The 20,102-nt window shown below is 38.2% G+C and overlaps 2 protein-coding genes and 1 long non-coding RNA gene across 4 annotated transcripts in view; 2 read left to right on the top strand and 1 right to left on the bottom strand.

Moving 5' to 3' along the window:
• The window catches only part of LOC139170400 (cytosolic phospholipase A2 epsilon-like), a 54,051-nt gene extending 45,550 nt beyond the window's left edge, over window positions 1-8,501 (top strand). The window contains exons 17-21 of the mRNA XM_070757595.1: window positions 1,912-2,019; window positions 4,314-4,499; window positions 4,778-4,944; window positions 7,081-7,267; window positions 8,161-8,501. Coding sequence (XP_070613696.1) covers window positions 1,912-2,019; window positions 4,314-4,499; window positions 4,778-4,944; window positions 7,081-7,267; window positions 8,161-8,432 — 920 coding nt within the window. The 3' untranslated portion in view covers window positions 8,433-8,501. The remainder of the gene's footprint in view (window positions 1-1,911; window positions 2,020-4,313; window positions 4,500-4,777; window positions 4,945-7,080; window positions 7,268-8,160) is intronic.
• Window positions 1,869-13,532, bottom strand: LOC139170421 (uncharacterized). 2 transcript variants are annotated; one of them, XR_011559625.1, is made up of 4 exons: window positions 13,033-13,532; window positions 12,092-12,224; window positions 9,429-9,579; window positions 1,869-1,990 (listed from the first exon to the last, which is right to left on the bottom strand). It is a non-coding gene; the product is annotated as an uncharacterized lncRNA (long non-coding RNA). The 2 variants fall into 2 exon arrangements; XR_011559624.1 differs by lacking the exon at window positions 13,033-13,532 and adding an exon at window positions 12,804-12,991.
• EHD4 (EH domain containing 4) overlaps window positions 13,322-20,102 on the top strand; it is a 27,454-nt gene continuing 20,673 nt past the window's right edge. The window contains exon 1 of the mRNA XM_070757624.1: window positions 13,322-14,055. Coding sequence (XP_070613725.1) covers window positions 13,823-14,055 — 233 coding nt within the window. The 5' untranslated portion in view covers window positions 13,322-13,822. The remainder of the gene's footprint in view (window positions 14,056-20,102) is intronic.

The raw sequence follows: 20,102 nt of genomic DNA, 5'->3' as shown, positions 1-20,102 counted from the left end.
TAAATAATACATTTTGCCCATATCTCATATTTGCTTAATTTTGTTATACTTTAAGATACACAATGGCGAAAGGCTTTAAATAGAATCTATATACAGTGATCCCTCGGTTAGCGCGGGGGTTACGTTCCAAGACCTCCCGCGCTAACCGATTTCCGCGTTATACTGGATGCGGAAGTAAAAACACCATCTGCGCATGCGCGCCCTTTGTTCCATGGCCGCACATGCGCAGAAGGTGGAGCGACGCAAGTTCGGAGGCTGGCAATGCAATGGTGATTTTTCCGGGCTCCTCGCCGCTACCCACAGGGCAGCGCTGGCGGCAATGGCAATGGCAACCCTCCCTCCTTCCCTCCTTCCCTTCTCTCCCTCCCTCCTTCCCTCCTTCCTTCCTCTCACCGGCTTTCTTGGGGCAGCGCTGGCGGCAATGGCAATGGCAACCCTCCCTCCTTCCCTTCTCTCCCTCCCTCCTTCCTTCCCGATTGGTCGAGATTTTGGCCAATCAGCAATCAGTATGACGTCATCGGGCGGGAAAAAACCGTGGTGTAGGAAAAAAAACGCGGACTTATTTTTTAATTAATATTTTTTGAAAAACCGCGTTGCAGCGTTTCGCGCTAATCGAGAACGCGCAAATCGAGGGATCACTGTATTGTTTAGCACATTTCAATTAATTACGATATGCATCCATTTCACTATACAGTATCTTCAGTGTTTGGTTGTTTGGAATAAGCACCATCCTATATTCTTGGCTGCAGCAAAAATACACTATTTTTCTCATGGAAAAGCAATGAAATCTCACAAAGCTAGTGTTGTGGCCCACCCGCATCCCGCACAGATGGTCATAGATCCCGAGGATCGAGAGACGGGTGCAGGCTGGTACCCTAGGCCCATGTACCTGGCACCTGAATCTGATAGCGAGAAGGTTGGAGAGGATGTGATGTCAGAGGCTGAAAGCCAACCAGGTCCTTCTGCACCTACGAGATGTACATGAGTGACTCAGGAGAAGAGGAGGAATCTCTTTTTGATGCTAGAGTACGCAGAGTTGCCAGAAGGCACGAGTGGTTAAGCAAGAGGAGGTCTCTGCATGAATAGATGTCTAGAACAATTGGCCACCCCCTTAGGCTATTTAAGCTTGAGATACATGACGCGTCAGTGTGGAAGTCAACTTTCATTATGTTCCAGATGTCCGCTTGGATTTCTCTCTTGGGATATTACTATTTCAATGATGAATTACGACCTGGGGATTTTGGGTTCATTATCTCTAGGCTTCCTGTCAACTCAGAGTGAGTCAGTTAATGAGAGCTGTGTGATCAAAGAAAATATCTGTGAGTTTTGGTTTCTGTTTTGGACTCTATAATTAGCAGCTGGCACCAAGCAGACCTATTTCTTATACTTTGTCGCTGGATTTCTAAATCCAAATCTCCCTGCTCCTAAAATATTAGAATTACATGTTTAAATCTTGTAAAATCAGTGTGTGTGTGAATCTATTTCTTGGGAGGTTCATTACTGGAACAGAACAGCTAGGTGCTACTTGTAAATTATCATTACATATGTATGACTTGATCTATTCTGATTTACGAGAGTGGAACTGTATGTGTATAAAAACATGTATTTATTTTTGTAATTGCAGAGATGAGTAAAAACTACTGCCTAACAAATTCAAGGAGTCATTTATTCACTATGTAGTATTCTAGGGCATAAAATCCTGTCTGAGGCATAGATCAGTTCACAGCATGTGTGTGATTTGAACCACAATGTTCTGGGTTAAACCTTAAAACAACATGGCAGTGTACATAACCATGTACATGTATTCACTGATATAAAATATAACAATTATATTATGAAACAATAAAGTAAAAAAGGAAAAGAATTATTTTAAAGATCTCACAAAAAACACTCCTGTCTTGCCTCTTGCAGGAATCTGGAGTAGTGTGTTTTCTGTGAACATTATGGATGGCTGGTTCCTGGCTACCAATTCAGAAGATTTTTGGCAGATCTGGACACGAGACAGAACAACTGAACTTGGTAAATTGCTTTTAGATCATCTCCTGCTTTGTTCCATAATATGGCCTTAGACTATTTATATACTTTCTGTATTTTTATCTGCTAATTTTTTAATAGTTTTTATAGATAGTGGTATAAAACACCCAGAATTAATAATAATAATTGTAAGAAATCCATTTTCATTCTGATATCAGGACTGAAACTGCCTTGACTTCTGGTGGGGAAACAGAAAAGTCAAGGTTTGACCCAGTCCTGCTGGCCTTTTGATTGGCTTTCAAAACCACCAATAGGGTTATCTGTTTGAAATGGTTTTTGGAAGTCCCTGCCCTGTTCTGCACATGTACAGAAATGTCTTGGGTGGGCAGAGCCGTCTGTTGCTGCTACCAGTTCTAAGAACTGGGCTGAACTGGGAGCAACCCATCGCTGCTATGTTCCTTTTCTCGTGTAATAACTGTTTGCCCGTTCTCTACACTCTTTTTGTATAAAATATATTACAAGGGCTGTAGGAAAGCAAATGTTTATAAATATAGAAGTGCCCCATTCCAGCCCCTGAGGCCTTCAGTGCAATTGAAAAAAATGTAAGAGTAATTATCAGTAGCTGCCAAAAATAACATTAGGTGGGCCAACGTTTTCAGTATGTGTCACTTAGTGTCATTTTAATAAAGTGGGCAGTGTAGAAATTTAGCAAATAAATGCAGCTGTTTTCTATGGGTTTCATGTTGAGGTTGGCTGTTAGATTGATATCAGAACCCCCCCTCCCCCTGTTCATCCTCCTCCCTCTTGCCCATCTTTTAGCTATTGTATTTTTATATACTTTTACAGCATTTTATTTATATAGATTTATGTTTTTAATATTATAATATTATAAGCAATATTAATAGACCTCGTAGAGGAGCAACATATAAATCAAATAAATAAATAAATAAATACAAAAATAAAAAATAAATACAAAATAAAAAAAATAAATATATATATAACTCTAATACCCATAGTTACCCTGTAGTAAGATGGGGTGGCCAATAAATTAAATAAATAAATACATTTCATACCTACATATCAGACAGGTTTTTTTAGTTTCATAGAAACGGATACAATGAATCCTCTACTTACAATACATAATTTTGGTGATGCAGGAGGTACAAGAAAAAACTTTTTGTCCCCATGCACACAAATATTAAAGCACATCAAGATCCCAGTGCTGAAAGCAAAATGCTAAATTATACCTGTGCAATATTCTGCTTTTTGAAAAAGTAAAAAGGGGTGTGCCACAACTCCTTTGGGGCAATGAACCCAGCTGCTGTGACCTAGAGGTGGAGCTCTTGCCTCACAATTAGGAAGTTGTGAGTTCTATCCTACGTTAGAGGCAGGTATAGGTTCTCCTGCTTGGGCAAAGGATAGGGACTAGGTGATCTGCAAGTTCCCTTCCAACTTTGTTAATATTTTAAATCCTTATATAAATTACTTAAAGTATTTAAAATTTGGCCAGATAGGAGAGAAAAGTGAACTAATACAAAGTACAGATGAAATGATAAAAAGTCAGTCAGTCATCACTAGACTGTGATGTTTTTCTGTGTCATATGTGTGTGTGTGTGGGGGGGGGGGTGAGTGGTTTTCTTTTGAGTGCTGAATGTAAAACATAATGTCATTTTAATGTAAGCTGATTAATGTACATATAAAGTGAGAATAAACAGTGATGGTATTCTACGGGTATAGTCAGGTACACAGAACTGGTAGAAAAATTTTGATTTATTTTCTCTTTTTTTCCCCTTCTGGGCTCTGGGTATGTTTTTCCCATTGCAGTAAATGAAGTTAAATGTGTATAATTTTAGAAGAGTTGTGCATGTGTGTGTGTGTACATATACATACAGTTTATACAGTAGATAATGTATATTTTTGTGTGCCTGTGTGTAATATGTATGTGCACATATGGCATATATACATAGAATTAAATAGTATATTTTGGATGTTCAGTAATAGTAAATAGATGGGGAAAATTGTATTTCTTAGAGGCGAGAAGAGGCCTAACCCTAACCCAAACCCTTGACGTGAATGACGTCAAGTTGGCCATCTTTAAGTCACATGATCTTTAAGCCACCGCCTCCGGTCACATGATCATCAAGCCACTCCCACTTGGTCACATGGCTAGCAACCCACATCCACAAAACAAGCCACGCCCACAGCAGCCCTTCACTGACAATAAAGATTCTATTCCATTCCATTCTATTCTATTCTATTCATATTTCAAGTGTCTGATACCAATAGATTATTATAGGTATGGCTGTGCATGCATTTAATGTATATTATTTTGTCTGCAGAAGAGTTTATGTGCTGTCCAAAAGCAAATAAACTACCTGTTCGAATCCAGTCTCCTCCAGGAAGCCTTGCCAGCATTTTGCAAGATGTTATTATGTGGCGACCTGCTGTGTCATTGGTCCCCAATTTTCTGAAAGGTTGCCCAATGCACAACGAGTATTTAGAGAGTGGATTTGCAAACTGGAAAGGTATAGTTTTCTTTTAATTAAAGGTACTTTTGAAGAGCTTGTACTCCAGTGATAGTAGGTACTGGAGACTTTGCTGTTTGTTTACAAAAGCTAGACTGATAAATGAAACAGATTCTTTTATAAGATTAATGAAAGGCAGATCTTTGGAAACGAGAAAACAGGTTGTCTGCTGCATAGAAGAAAAATAACAGTATTGTCCCTCCTGAACTGCAGTTACTATGTCTATTTCTTTAAATGTTTCTTTGGCCTGCTTTTAACCATAAATATATTTCATTTAGATTGTGATCTTGACAGTTTCCCTAACCAGCTAACTGGAGCAGAAGAGCACCTGTACCTGGTGGATAATGCATTTGCCCTCGATACCAGCTATCCTCCACTTATGAGGCCGGAGAGAAAAGTGGACATCTTCATACATTTAAATTATAGCTCAGGTTCACAATTGCGGGTGAGGAACATGACACTCCATTCCCAGCAATTGTACTTATAAGTCCTGTTGTTTTCTGATGCGAAGAGGAAGTTGACTGTCAGAATTTAGCTTTCTCTTCGGCAGAAATATTATTCTTACAGAATCTTATTCTTGCAGCTGCTTCCTCTTCTGCCACATGACATTTCTCATATGAAAATGAGAAATTGATTTTTTAAAAAAACTTTCAGCAATGTTGACAGATGCACTATCAACTGAGCCAATTAACTAACTGGAACCTTTATTTTGCCACCTTTAATAAATAAGCAATTTTGCCTTGCTGATCTTACGGAATCACAGTTTAAGCTATCTTAGTTTCTTGACTTCTAGTGCCCTCTTTTGTCCTCTGGTTTACACAACACACAAAAAAGATTCTGGGATAGAAGAAAGGCCCAACAAAGTTGCTACTCAAAAAATGCTAACAGGCCCAGAAATAGAATTAGGATAGGATAGGATTGAATTGAATTTTATTGGCCAAGTGTGATTGGACACACAAGGAATTTGTCTTGGTGAGCATGCTTTCAATACACACAAGAAAAAGAAAAGATAAATTTGTCAAGAATCATGAGGTATGATGCTTAACGATAGTCCGGGTACAAATAAGCAATCAAATCATATTAGGAACCAGTCAATATAAATTGTAAGGATACAAGCAACAAAGTTACAGTGATTTGTCGGAGGAGATGGGTGATGGGAACAATGAGAAGATTAATAGTAGTGCAGACTTAGTAAATAGTTTGACAGTGTTGAGACAGTTATTTGTTTAGCAGAGTGATGGCATTTGGGAAAAACTGTTCTTGTGTCTAGTTCAATGATGGTGAACCTATAGCACAGGTGCCACAGGTGGCACAGAGAGCCATATCTGCTGGCATGCGAACTGTTTCCCTAGCTCAGCTCCAACATGCATATATGTGCCGGCCAGCTGATTTTTGGCTCGCACAGAAACTCTGGGAGGGCGTTTTTGGCTTCTAGAGATCCTCCAGGGGGATGGGGGATGGGGGAAGGCATTTTTACCAGCCAGGGAAGCCTTTGGAGCCTGGGGAGGGCCCACCAGAAGTTGGGGAAACAGGCCATTTCCAGCCTCCAGAGGGATTCCGGGGGGGGGGGGGGAGCTGTTTTTGCCCTCCCCAGTCATTGAATTATGGGTGTGGGCACTCATGTATGCGCGATAGCGTACACGTGCATGCTCTTTCAGCACCCAAAAAAAGGTTCGCTATCACTGGTCTAGTTGTTCTGGTGCGCAGTGCGTCGTTTTGAGGGTAGGAGTTGCAGCAGTTTGTATCCAGGATGTGAGGTGTCTGTAAATATTTTCACAGCCCTCTGTGAAAATGACTGAATGTTAAATCAGGGCATCTCTCCCCCCAATTATTGTGTAATAGTTACACAAATAAATGGGGGGATTATACAATAAACCATGTTACGTAAGGAACCATCTATCTCATTGTCTGCCCAGCTAACAGGGATAATGTCAGGGATAATTATTGAATTTGTATTATATATTGTTTTCTGTTGCTGTTGTGAGCCGCCCCGAGTCTGTGGAGAGGGGCGGCATACAAATTTAATAAATAGATAGATAGATAGATAGATAGATAGATAGATAGATAGATAGATAGATAGATAGATAGATAAAACAAAGAAACAAACAAAGAAACAAACAGTATGCAGGCATTCACAATACACTTGAATTCTAAGGCCTCATCACATTGTACATACTGTGCTGAGAGCTGCCATCTAAATGACCAGGATCAGGACCTAAAATCAGTAGGGTACTTGTCTTCATTTTAAAGTAAAACTAATTTGGAGAGATATTATTGGAATGCACAAAGCAAAATATTCAACCTGGTGGGTCTTTTTCCCATTTGGGAGACAGGATTAAGGAGCAAATGGGTTTTGTGGAGGTTTAGGCATCCATTTTTCTTCTTTAAAAAGAAACAATCAGCATTTTTCATATCTTGTTTGTTTCTAAGCCTTTAGAGATTGCAGAACTGAGCTACTAAGCCAACCGTTCCTCTTAAAACCCTTTGTAAGGCAGCTGTGATAAGGTTTTAATATTTTTATTTTTTTTAAATAAAGTACTTATAAATATTTGTTTGATCCCCCCCCCCTTAATCTATACAGCCTCTGCAAATGGCCTCGACCTATTTCTCAGAACAAGGAATTCCTTTTCCCAGAATTATCCCACAGGAACAAGATGAAAAAGATGTAAAGGAATGCTATTTGATAGGAGATCAAGAAGGTCCAAATATGCCATTAGTTCTCCTTTATCCCCTGGTTTGTAATACCTTCCAAAATTATAAAGAACCTGGTAAGCGTGTGTGAATGTTGTTTGCTTCCCTCTACTCCCATTTAATTATATCTGGTGCTGTGTTTTAACCAAATGTGAGATTTAGAGACTCAATACAAAAGAGAAAAAGAATTTGGTCCCAGGATTGAAGGGGACAGTTGATTTGCAAACTGTGAAAAGCAGTGATACAAAAAATGTGCTTTCCCTTTCTCTCCAATAAAATGCTTTGCAGCTAGGGATACTCTCAGAAGTTCTAATTTATTTTTTAACTTGAAGATTTAATGTGATAGAATAAAAAACAGGGTAACTAATTGTTAACATTGTTTTAAGGATGGTAATTAAATTGGATGCAATATCTTTTTTCAGCAAGTTATGTCCAATTTTTTGACTTAGCGTTATCCATGTTTGTGCTGTAGGGTCTGGTAAAGCATATACTCAAAGTAGTGACAACTTCAGAAGAGAAGTAAATTATCTGTGTTGTTTTCCCAGTTCTCAAGGACCAATCTGAGCTGTCCTGAGTGTCTTGTTTGCTTGCAATGAAATTATTTCCTTCCATGGTTGAAATATAGAGTCAGCAGTTTTAAACCCACCTCAGTGATGGTATTTTCACAAATTAGCCTTGAGCAAATTTATCTGATATGCATTTCAGTGGTCTCTCAAATGAAAAATTGCTAAAGATTTCTTTATTAGCATGAATCCATAAATCTTTCTTTTTCCCTCACTAAGAAAATATTTTTACTGCTAGATTAGTTTGCCATGCTCATATATATCTGCAGTCAAAGTGTAGCAACTGATGCATCAAATGCAGTTTAAATCAGAGAGTAACATACGATAAAATAAATTGACTAATTGTCATGTATTTTCTGCATCCGACTAATCTGGGGGGGGTTTCCTTTTATTTTGAAAAATCATAGGTGTGAAGCGTAGTCCCGAAGAAATGAATGATGGTGATATTGATGTGACCAGTACCTGTGGTCCTTATAATATTAATGACTTGCAATATTCAGAGGACGATTTTGAGAAACTGGTAAAACTGAGCCAATACAACATCCAAAATAACAAAAATACTTTGATTGATGCTTTACGGTTAGCTGTGGAACGGAAAAAACAATATAAGAAGAACCTACATATATTGAGACCTAAAACTTCTGGAGGAGAGGGCACCTCAGTTTTTCCTGAACCATAAAACAAAGCATTTCATCCCAGAAGGGAAGTAAGATAAAATGATCAAAAAAATATTTAAGATCCTGGCCATGAAGGGGAAAAATGCTGCTTTTATGAAAATAAATAAATTATAAAACTTCAAATGCTCTTTTAATGAATTCTACTTGTCTTTTGGCAACAAAGGGACAGTGACAGAGTAAAACATGGATACAAAACTTTCTCACACAGATAAATTTGGAAGATCCTTTGAACAATGACAAAAAAATGTCCTGTGAAAAATGCTTTTACCTTGTAATGTTGATTGTGTAAGGTCTAAGCTTAAGCAGTGAAGGGCTGCAAAAAATGTTACTACCACACTGGGCGTGGCTTATTTTGTGGGTATGGCTTGCTGGCCATGTGACCAGGTGGGAGTGGTTTGATGATCATGTTACTGGGGGTGGCTTAAAGGTCATGTGACTGGCTTAAAGGTGGCCAACTTGACATCACTCACATCATGGGTTTGGGTTATGTTGCCTGGCCTCTCCTTGCCTCAAAGAGATACAATTTCCCTATCTATTTACTATTACTGAACATCCAAAATATACTATTTAATGATATGTATATATGCCATATGTGTACATACATATTACACACAGGCACACAAAAATATACATTATCTACTATATAAATTGTATGTGTATGTACACACAGGGGGAGAGAGAGAGAGCTCTTCTAAAATTATACACATTCAACCTCATTTACTATGATAGGAAAAACATACCAATAGCCAGAAGGGGAAAAAAGAAAAACATTTACAATTTTTCTACCGGTTCTGCGTATCTGACCATACCCGTAGGAGCTCATCACTGGGCTTAAGCCAACATTGAGCCAAATAGAACAACTTATACAGAGGCTTGAGAAGAAGAATCAGCATTTAATTTGTACAAAGCAAAGGCTGGGTAATCTATTCCCAACATAATCAAAAAGAGACAAGTAAGGAATAACCACACCTTGGGGAAGGTATGCCATCCTTTTGTACCTTCAGAGACACCCAATTCTGGCTGCCTGGCCCATGCCTTCCTTGTAGTCCTGCATTGGCTGTGTAGGAAGGAACATTTTTCTTTCCTTTTTCTGTTCTGGCTTCAGTAGTGCTGTCTTCTTTTTCTCTGTTGCTTAGCTAATTTCAGCAACTATCAAAATAATGGAAATGAATTGTAGCCACATAAGGGAGAAACACTTTACGAAACTAAAAGCAATTTTGGTTTCTTTCTGCTGCTACTGGCAGTTGGAACATAAAACCTTCCCCTTAGATATTAAGAAGAAATTATACGTAAAATATGCAATTACATACCAGTTAAAGTGTAAGAGATATAAAAAAATATAGTAGGTACATCGATACGGTACATTGTAAAATGAATCTTTTATGGTATGTGGTGTTATATTGTTATATTTATGTCATGTCATGTCATTTTTGAACATGAGGTTTATATCTAATGTTATTTTTAAAACTGTTTAATAAAAAATATTTTTAAAAAACCCTTCTCCTTCTCTTCAGTGGAACTTCCTTGTTCAGATCAAGAAGGAACTGAAAAGTGCTTTTCTTCTGGGGATTTATACAGTGACTTGTTCTTCCTTCGCTGGAGGAAAATAGAGGTCACCTCACTTCCTTTTAAGACTTGGGAAGGATGGTTGAGTAAATATTACAAGCAGCTCTTCTCTTTCAGAAATTTCCATGGGGAAGATAATTATGATAGGTTGTTACCATTCAGGCTGAACCCATTAACAACTCCCTAATTTCTGTTTACTTTAGTCTGTCAGCCTAGGGTTCTGTTCTGTTCTGTTCAGCTGAGAAAAACGGAAGGAGCTTTTGATTTTCTCAGCTAATGCAGCAATACTAACCGTAGTAAATGTGAAACCAAAAAGTGAGCAAGCTCTGAAATTTTGCATAGGGGGAGGATTGTAACAAGAATTTTCCTTCTAAGAAGAACTAAGCCAAACTTCTAAAGAGAAGAAGTTTGTTGCAAAAAGGAATTGTAAGTGGATTGTTCTGAGATATTGGAAACAAAAGTACATTGAGCAACGTTTTCTTCAGAATGTCCATCCAGCGAGGAAGGGAAGGGTTTCTGGTGCATTCTGACAGCTTTGCAAAAGTAAATGCAATGGGGAAGCTGGCAGGAAATAGGAAGTTGCTCTTGCAGCATTTTTGCCTACCCATGCTGATTCTGTTCTCCATTTAGTAAGGGAATATCTCTGATAGGATGATCCAGTGGATCGTGGGAATATCTCTGATAGGATGATCCAATGGATCGTGGGTATCTGAACTAGTATTTATGTTACTTGATTGACCAGATAGTACTTAGGCTTTGGTTTGCTTAGCCCTTGAAATGTGTTTGGATATTAGTTGTGGTGTTGGGTTTACTCCCTAAGCAGTGGGTTGGACTAGAAGACCTCCAAGGTCCCTTCCAACTCTTCTCTTCTCTTCTATTCTATTTATTTTGGAAACTATAATTTCACTGGAAAAAAACTAAGTGACTTTCTCTCTTCCCTTTCATTTCAGCAAAGATGATAGTAAGCTAACAAAGAAAGGAGAACAATGAATGGAAGCATGTAGACTGATGGATGGAGGCCCAACCTGAAGTATTGGGATCTAAAGTTTACACATTTGTAATGAAAGGAATAGGTAGAAAACACCACTGGCACAGCCCTCAGCCTTTAAATTGGAAATGTTTAATTGTCTGTAATTTACAAAAGGTGTGTTGCTTTAGTAGAAATACAATGAGCACTAACAAACTAATATTCATAACAACAGCTCACATTCCCTTTATAAAAATGCAGGAGAAATAAGGAAGTATTTCATTTCCTTGTAATAATATTGGCTATTGAATTTCTTTGTGGAACAGTATCTAGATGGTGTAAACTGATGGATTCACATCTAAGACAAAAGAGGCATAAAAAGCTCCAGATTATATGCATACAAATTATTGTAATATTCCAAATGCCATTAATATAATTATTTTAAACTTTCCAGAAGTGGTGTTAAATATATGTAGCAAATTACTTAATACAGTATTGGGATCTAAACTGCCATGCTACACGGATCGGATTAAGTTGCATTTTCAGTGTTTATTTTAGCCATAAGTATAGATAAGGTGTGTCAAACTCACGACCCACTCTGGTTTCGCAAAGGGGGAAAAAGTTTTGATACATCATGTAAAAACATGACATTGCAAGTTTGACACCCATGGTATAGATTAATCATGTGATATATTCACCATTAAACTAACTGCAGGCCCAGTGCCCCATAAAATAGTTACAGAAAAATATACATTAAAGTTAACAAAAAATAAAGTTACAAATTAGTCTGTGAATTACAGAAACATAGGCATGTACACAGTGAAGGGCTACCATATTTTTACTACCACACTGTGGGCGTGGCTTATGCAGGACGCCCTGCATTTTCTTTCAATATCTTTCAATGTAAATTGGGTGCTCTGGGGTAGAGCTCCATTTTCACTACCCCACTGCATTCCCCCTATCCGGGCAGCAGCCCACCCCTGCCTGTACACAGAATTGCCATGAGACTTGAATAATTATTTAGCATTTAGATTTACATACCACTTCACAGTGCTTTACAGCCCGTCCTAAGCAGTTTACAAAGAGTAAGCATATTGCCCCAATAATCTGGGTCCTCATTTTACCCACCTTGGAAGGATGGAAGGCTGAATCAACCTTTAGCCTACTGAGATTCCATCTGGCAAACTGCTGGCAGCCGGTGATCAGCAGAAGTAGCTTGCGGTATTGCACTCCAAGCACTGCACTACTGAGGCTCTTTTAACTATTAAATTAAACACAGCAAAATTCAAAATCAGGTCCTCTTTACATTACACAATTTCCAGTAGCTAAGGATTAGCTATTAACCAAAATGAACCATTCTAAATTATCTATCCTTGCACCATAATAGAATTTGGCAGGAAACTCATTTACTGAACCTCATAATGAAAAAAAAGTTAACAAAAAGTTAGCAAAAGTTAAGAAAAAGTTAAGAAAAATTAAAGTTACAAATAAGTCCGTGAATTACAGAAACATAGACATGTTTGACAGGAATAATGGTTTAATTATTAAACTAAACACAGCAACTATTACTAAACAAAACACAGCAACTATTAAACTAAACACAGCAAAATTCAAAATCAAGTCCTCTTTACATGCCATTATTGCCAGTAGCTAAGGATTAGCTATTAACCAAAATGAACCATTCTAAATAATCTATCCTTACATCATAATGGAATTTGGCAGGAAACACTAATAATAATAATAATAATAATAATAATAATAATAATAATAATAATAATAAATTATTATTTAATAATAATAATTTTAAAAAACCTGGATTATTTAGGATTTGAGAAAGTACTTTTTAAATTCCATTTTAGTTCAGCTCTTTCCTTTCCTTCTGGATTCTTGATAATTTCGCAAGATTCAGGGGAGACTTTGCAAGGTGACACCTGACATTATCCGACGACTAAATACCACTTGGATTTGATGGCAATCTCGATACCCTTCAAAGAGGTTGGTTTGTTCCGCCCTTTCTCAGACCGACACTCCCCAAGGCCGCGGAGCGCTTTCAGAGTACAGTACTGTACCTGAGATTCTTTTCCTCCGCTTCTATTAAACGTGACAGGATGGGCGGGCACTTCTAGAGGGCCTCTGGTCGACCTTTCGCGGGTCATTTGAGCAGAAGCAGCAAAGCTACCGATTGACCTTCCCCCTCCCGGCATCTCGGGATAGTCTGAAGAAAAACTGACGTAGCCGATCCTACTTTTGGAGAGGCGAATGCTCCCAAGCCTAATAAAATTAAACGTACGGTTTAATTCAATTGACCTAATTTACTGGTTTCAAGGAGGACAGGGACGGGAGGCACAGTGATGCACGCCCCTTACACAGGAAACGGGGAGAGGTCAACTGTAGACGATCTAAGGTTAAAGTTTTGGCGGTTCGGGGAAGAAACCACAGAGTCAGGTAGTGCATTCCTGGCATTGACCACTCTATTGCTGAAGTTGTATTCTCTGCAGTCGAGTTTGGAGCGGTTTACATCTAGCTTCAAACTACTACGTGCTCGTGTATTGCTGCGATTGAAGGGGAAGTACAGTACCACCAACTATAACCTAAACGCCCGGGTTGGCCCCTATCACCTGACCTGCTATAAAATTCGTGGTTTATTAAGTCGCCGTCGGGAAAGAGAGACAGACAGCCATGGAGCAAAGCGCCATGACGCCTGCAGCCTCCGCCCCGCGGTTAGGCCACTGCCGAGCGGAAGGGCGGGGTTCGCGTTTGCCGGGTCAGCTTTTCAGTCTGGTGGCAGCCCAGGCGGGGAGAGCGAGCGAGCGAGCGAGCGGCTGAGGGACCGACCGGCCGCCAGCAGCGATCGTCGGCATGTTCAGCTGGCTGAAGCAAAGCGGGGGCCAAAAGCCCGGCGAAAACGAGAACGTGGTGGAGACGGTGACCGGCGGCTTGAAAGAGCTTTACGCCAAGAAGCTGCTCCCGCTCGAGGAGCATTACCGCTTCCATGAGTTCCACTCGCCCGCCCTGGAGGATGCCGATTTCGACAACAAGCCCATGGTGCTCCTCGTGGGTCAGTACAGCACCGGGAAGACCACCTTTATCAGGTAAAAAGAAAAGAAAAAAAGCCCGCGCTCGCGACTTCCTCCCGGAGTGATTATGGCGCGTTAGCCCGGGCCCGGGGAGTTGCCTTCCTGCTGTTTTCAGGCATAAAAATAGCCGCCCATAACTCTCGAAGAGAGCCCAAGAGTAAGCTCTCTACCGCATCTCTCTCTTCCCTTCTCACCTGGTGGGATTTGGGACGGGAGGAGGTGGGTATACCCGCTGTTTACCATACCTTGCAAAGCTGAAAACCATGTTATTTGCCGGCTGAGACCTATGGATCAACATCTCACCAAGTTTTCTGCTTGACCTCCACTTGCCCCATTCCCAATTGTGATATTAAACACGATGACTAGGCCAAGAAGATGGGGGAATTCAAATACCAAAATGTATCAGTAGTAGCTTATGCGTGGTCAGATACGAACATTATCAAGAGAATAAACAATAAAAGTGTTCCCCTGTGACATCATGTTTTATGATCTAGAGTTTTATTATCTCTCATGGCAATATTGCATGCGCATATATATATACCTCCCAATGTATACATTATACATAGTATTTATTACAAGCCACCTTTAATTCAATATTTAATTTAATGTGCGCTTTTCAATATTTGATTTGCCATTAATAATAACTTCCACAGAGAATGGTTCAATTATCTCATCCCCATAAGGAAATATTAATAATTGGGGAGGAAGCTATGTTTCATAATCCACAGCCTTTTAAAAATTCATAACTACACAAACAACAATGGTAGGCAACTGAAAATACCTTACATATATAATAATGATTAAAATTTAGCTATAAATATGACAGTATAAGGAGCAAAGATCCACAAGATTTCCAATTGTATCAATATGTAATTAATACAATCCTTTAGGTGGTCATTAAATTTAGCCTAAGTGGAAACATTGCTTCATTTGTTCATTTTTTAAAAATATACAAACTTCAAAAACAACTAAGGCCCATATTCTGAATAATTTTTTTCCTATAAAATAATATATTTGCTAAATTCCAGGCTCTATAGCACAAAAACTCAATATTAACTAACAAATTAAAGTTTAGGAAAATAATTTAGCATCACAATTCTTTATGTGTCATTATGTCTTTATATATAAAATAAATTATTTCATGAATGGTCTCTTCAGATACTTGGGCTTTAATTCCAGATTTCTAGTCATTGTCTATGGAGATTCTCAATCATCCAGGTCCTGGTTGTCCCAAAAGAACTTTTCCAAAAGAGAGTTGGAGAAGAAAGTCCAGTTGCCTTTTGGAAAAACACCTTTGGGATCTCTAGTAATTGTAATACCAACACATCAAGGGAGCAGTTTTTACCTTTTCTATGTTATCTGTATGACTTTAGTGCTTCCTTTTCCTGTGATTAGTACTCATTACAGTCATTTGTCCTCCTCATTGTGTTTCCTCATTTAAAGGACTGATACTAAATATACTAGTTTTCAGCATGGTGGTCTCCCATGACCTTGGAACTTCATGTCCCAGATAGTATGGGTTTTATGCACATTGAATGCTTAAGCTTTTAAATGTTTCCCTTCCTTTTTCTTTCTACAAGTTTAGTTTTATACCCAGTAGAGAGCCTAGCAAGTTCTATTCTTAACTTCAAAATAAGAAGAGTTTGTTAACGTCAAGTTGACACATTCATTTCATCAGCGGTTAGTGAAGTAAATATTTAGTACTGAGAGAATTTAAATTGTCTAAAGCCATGATAATGAACCTATGGCATGCGTGCCACAGGTGGCATACAGAGCCATATCTGAGGACATGCAAGGAATTGCCCTGTGTCATCTCCAGAGCGCATAGATGCACTGTCCAGCTGATTTTTGGCCTTCCAGAGGGCGGGGGAGGCTGTTTTCATCTTCCCCAAGTTTCAGGAAATCCTCCAGAGCCTATGGATGGCAAAAACTGGACCCAACAGGCCTACCAGAAGTTCAGTTCAAAGTCTCCCCACTCCGCAAAAAAGAAAGAAAAGTAATGGTAGGCCCATTGAGTCATTTTTTTTGCCATCCACAGGCTGCAGAGGCTTTCCTGAAGCCTGGGGTTGGCAAAAAATGGCCCAGCGGACCCACCGGAGGTCCAGAGGCTTCTGTGAGGCCTGCACTCATGTACATGGAACAGTGTAGGAGGGGTTGCTCATGCATGTTCCAGGGGGATGACATTACATTATGGGTATGGGTATGCACACCCATGCTATTGCACACACACACACACACACACGTCCTTTTGGCACCCGAGCAAAAAAAGGTTCGCCATTACTGCCCTAAAGTGTTTTTTCTTTGGAAATATGTACTGCCCCTTGTTTATATTCGGATTTACAGATACTGTTGGAAGGTGAACTGGCTTAAGTCCAAAGAGCAGTGAGACTGATGTTGACTGAACTGAAGGCTCTGGTTTCTTTTGCAATGGGTGTTATAGGAATCATCTCATGCAGTTTTAAAGAGTCTGTGGTTGAAGCTTTATATTACAGTTTTTCACAGAATAGTATGCTTTAAAAATTAAAAAAAAATCTCAACAGGCTAAATCTGAATTAATTTCAAACATATTCAAATTGTACTGATTTTCCTAATTTCAGATTGCAAATTTATTCTGTCAAAGTGTCTTGTTTGGGTTTTTCTGCTAAATGTATTTTATTCTTCCACCTAGTCATTTTCAAAATGCAGGAAAAAATTATTTTAAGAAGTTCTCTCAAATGTAATGATTACTTTTTTAATATAAATATGAGTAGCTAAGAGATATGAGTACAGTGGTACCTCGAGATACGAGTTTAATTCGTTCCGGACCTGGGCTCTTAAGTCGAGCAGCTCTTATCTCGAACGACTTTTCCCCATAGGAATTAATGTAAATAATTTTAATTGGTTCCAGCCCTCAAAAAACTCACAAAGTTAGTCTAAATTATGCAGAAAGACATGTTTTTAATGAAGAAATGTACATGTACATATAAATGAATAATGAAGTTTCTTTCAGTTAACTTGTAAACTTTCTTAAACTTTTAAATTTACATATGTTCAACTTCTCTGCCACCCAATCCTGTAGGACAGAGGTCCCCAACCCTTTTTGCACCAGGGACCGGCTTTAAGCGATCAAGAGAGGAATGGGTGAATGAATGGACGGAGGGTGGGAAGGAAGGAAGGAAAGAGGGAAGGGACAGGAACAGAGGAAGGAAGCAAGGAAACTTATGAAAGGGGAGAGTAAGAGAGGAATGAGTGAAGGGAGGGAGGGAGGGAAGAAGGTGGGGAGGAGAAAGAAAAGAAGAAATAGAGGAAGGGAAGGTAAAAGAGAGAAAGAAAAAGAGCAAGAAAGAAAGAAAGGGGGAAGGGACAGGAACAGAGGAAGGAAGGAAGGAAACTTATGAAAGGGGAGAGTAAGAGAGGAATGAGTGAAAGGAGGGAGGGAGGGAAGAAGGTGGGAAGGAGAAAGAAAAGAAATAGAGGAAGGGAAGGTAAAAGAGAGAAAGAAAAAGAGCAAGAAAGAAAGCTGCAAGCACCCCCCCGAGCCCCCCAGGCTGGCTGCAACCTTTTAAAACACGCGCACCGCTTCGCAGCTGTCTCCTGAAGCCGAACGCGGAAGTTAGCGTTTGGCTTCAGGAGACAGCTCCTTGGCGCTTGTATCTCGAATTTGGGCTTGTAAGTAGAACAAAAATATCTCTCCCTTCCCAGCTCTTATCTCGAGTTGCTCTTAAGTAGAGCAGCTCTTATGTCGGGGTTCCACTGTAGTTAAGAGTACAGGAAGACAAAACCGGAAAAAAGGTATCTTGCCTTTTATTCTCTTGTTTTCAGTTAGACACTTTCACTTTTGGATTGCAATGTTACAATGGTAACCCCCCAAAAAGTGATAAAAAATGCCAAAGGAAAAAAAAGAGAGGAGAGGATAACCTGTAGAAAGAAGAATTATACTAGATTTACTTCAGAAAATGTTTTAGAAATTTAGCAATAAGTTTTGAATCAACTGATACTACATTGACTAAAAATCATTTGATATTAAATTGACAGCATTTGGAAATAGAATGGATGAAAAACTTATAAAGTTTATATACTGTATATATAAACATGTATCACATGTTTTTACTGTGTGTGTGTGTGTGTGTGTGTGTGTGTATGTATCACATGTTTTTGCTGAATTTTTAAAATTAAGGGAGACTAGGATAGCGCTATTTCGGCCTTGTTCTGACCTCATCAGCTAGCCATACCTTTACTGGGATTTGATCCAACAGAAAACACACACACACACACACATATATATGGAGATAAAAACTTGAGAAGATGGGAATCTTTATAAATCAAGTATCTAAAGATGTAAAACATAGTAAATAGATATAGATATTATGGAGAGTAAAATATAAATTATAAACTGGAAAGAGAATTAGATAATTTGGCACTGCTGGAACTGAGAGAGAAGGAATTTTATTTGAGTTGCTGATAAGGCTGCAACTTTTAAGGACTGGCCATGAGTCTCCTTGTTCTTCATTGTCATAATTTTGAATAGTCGCTGAATGAATTGTTGTTAACCAAGGACTCATGTACTGCATACACTCAAACATATTGTGGTCTCTCTTAAGTGTAGCTGTTTCTTTTTAAAAAAAAAAATATTTTATTGATTTTTCTTTAAGACAAACAACATTTAAAGGAGCTACCATTGCTCCGCTAATCATAGAAGTCTAACTAATACAGAAAAAAAGTCTATGATCAGATCAATACAGAAAAACAGTTAATATACTACTACTGTATATTATAACATCTACATCTATGTTTCCATTTTGGTATTATAGTTCGCTTAATCAAAATCAATTCTAATATCCATAAGTTTTATCAATATATTACTAAAATATGACATTCAGTTTTATATTTTCATTTTAATAGTGTAATTAAACTAATTGAAGTCAATTAATTAAACACAAAAAACTTATACTTAAAATTTCTTAAAATACTGCAATACTATATATTTATACAATTCAAAATCTACTTCTTTATATCTAATTTAACAATGTAATGAAATATTTAAAATCGGTTACTCACTCTAAGAAACCTTATCCTTTAAATTTCTTAATATAATACTATCCTTAAGATTTCAATATATCATATATTTAATTTAATAAATTCAAATGTTTTAAAATTTATTCATATATTATTAAAACTCTTTTTTAACATTCCATCAGTTATACACTTTCTCCCAGGTTTTATAAAACTCTGTTTCCATTTGATTATTTAACCATCTTGTCATCATATCTAATTCTGCACAGACGTGTAGCTGTTTCAAAGGAAAGGATGATGTTTAGAGGTGCAAATGCTTAATGTACCTTCTTGGTTGATCATATCCAATGATTGGTTTTTCTAATTGTTGACTTTGTCTCACACTTTTACTTCATTTTAAATTGTTATTGTTTAGCAGCCTCTTTCTTATGAGTACTTTCCAACTGTAGAATATCTTTGATGTAAGACAAATTTATTTGATTGCTTGAGAAAGCTCCCTGTATCAGTTGCTCACAGACAGTTTTCTATTTCAGCTTATCAGTTCCTTCATTCTATTAAAATCCTCTCTCCAATAGTGCTAGTTGTCTCCTCATTATCTTAGTCACAAGTATCTTGTTTTGTATGCTCAGTATGATTTTCCCAGTCTTCTCATTTGAACATTATCACTTAGAAATGTATTCACTTTCGTTGCCAGCAGTTTAGACATTAATGGCTGTGTTGTGTTATTTTGAGGGGACAGCATATTTACACTGTTATACAAGCTGTATACTTACTACTTTACATTGTAGCCAAGTGTCATTTCTTCAGTGTTGTCACATGAAAAGATATACGTACTCAAATATTTACAAAATGTGAGGAGGTGGACTCACTTCTGTGACATACTGTATGTATTAGCCTTCTTGGCTGAGAAGGCAATCGAGAAAATCTATCTGTACCCTTAATGATTCCCATTTATTGTATTTCTGCTATGATTGCTTATCTTCCTGTTTTTATTAAGATGAGATTTCCTTCTAAGCCTCATGTCACAAATTTTACCTCAAACAGGATTCTTACTCTTAAGCAAACATCCG

The sequence above is a fragment of the Erythrolamprus reginae genome, chromosome 1, assembly GCF_031021105.1.
Source record: "Erythrolamprus reginae isolate rEryReg1 chromosome 1, rEryReg1.hap1, whole genome shotgun sequence".
Lineage (NCBI taxonomy): Eukaryota > Metazoa > Chordata > Lepidosauria > Squamata > Dipsadidae > Erythrolamprus > Erythrolamprus reginae.
The sequence above is the reverse complement of the archived record's forward strand: the minus strand, read 5'-3'. Positions and strand labels throughout refer to the sequence as shown.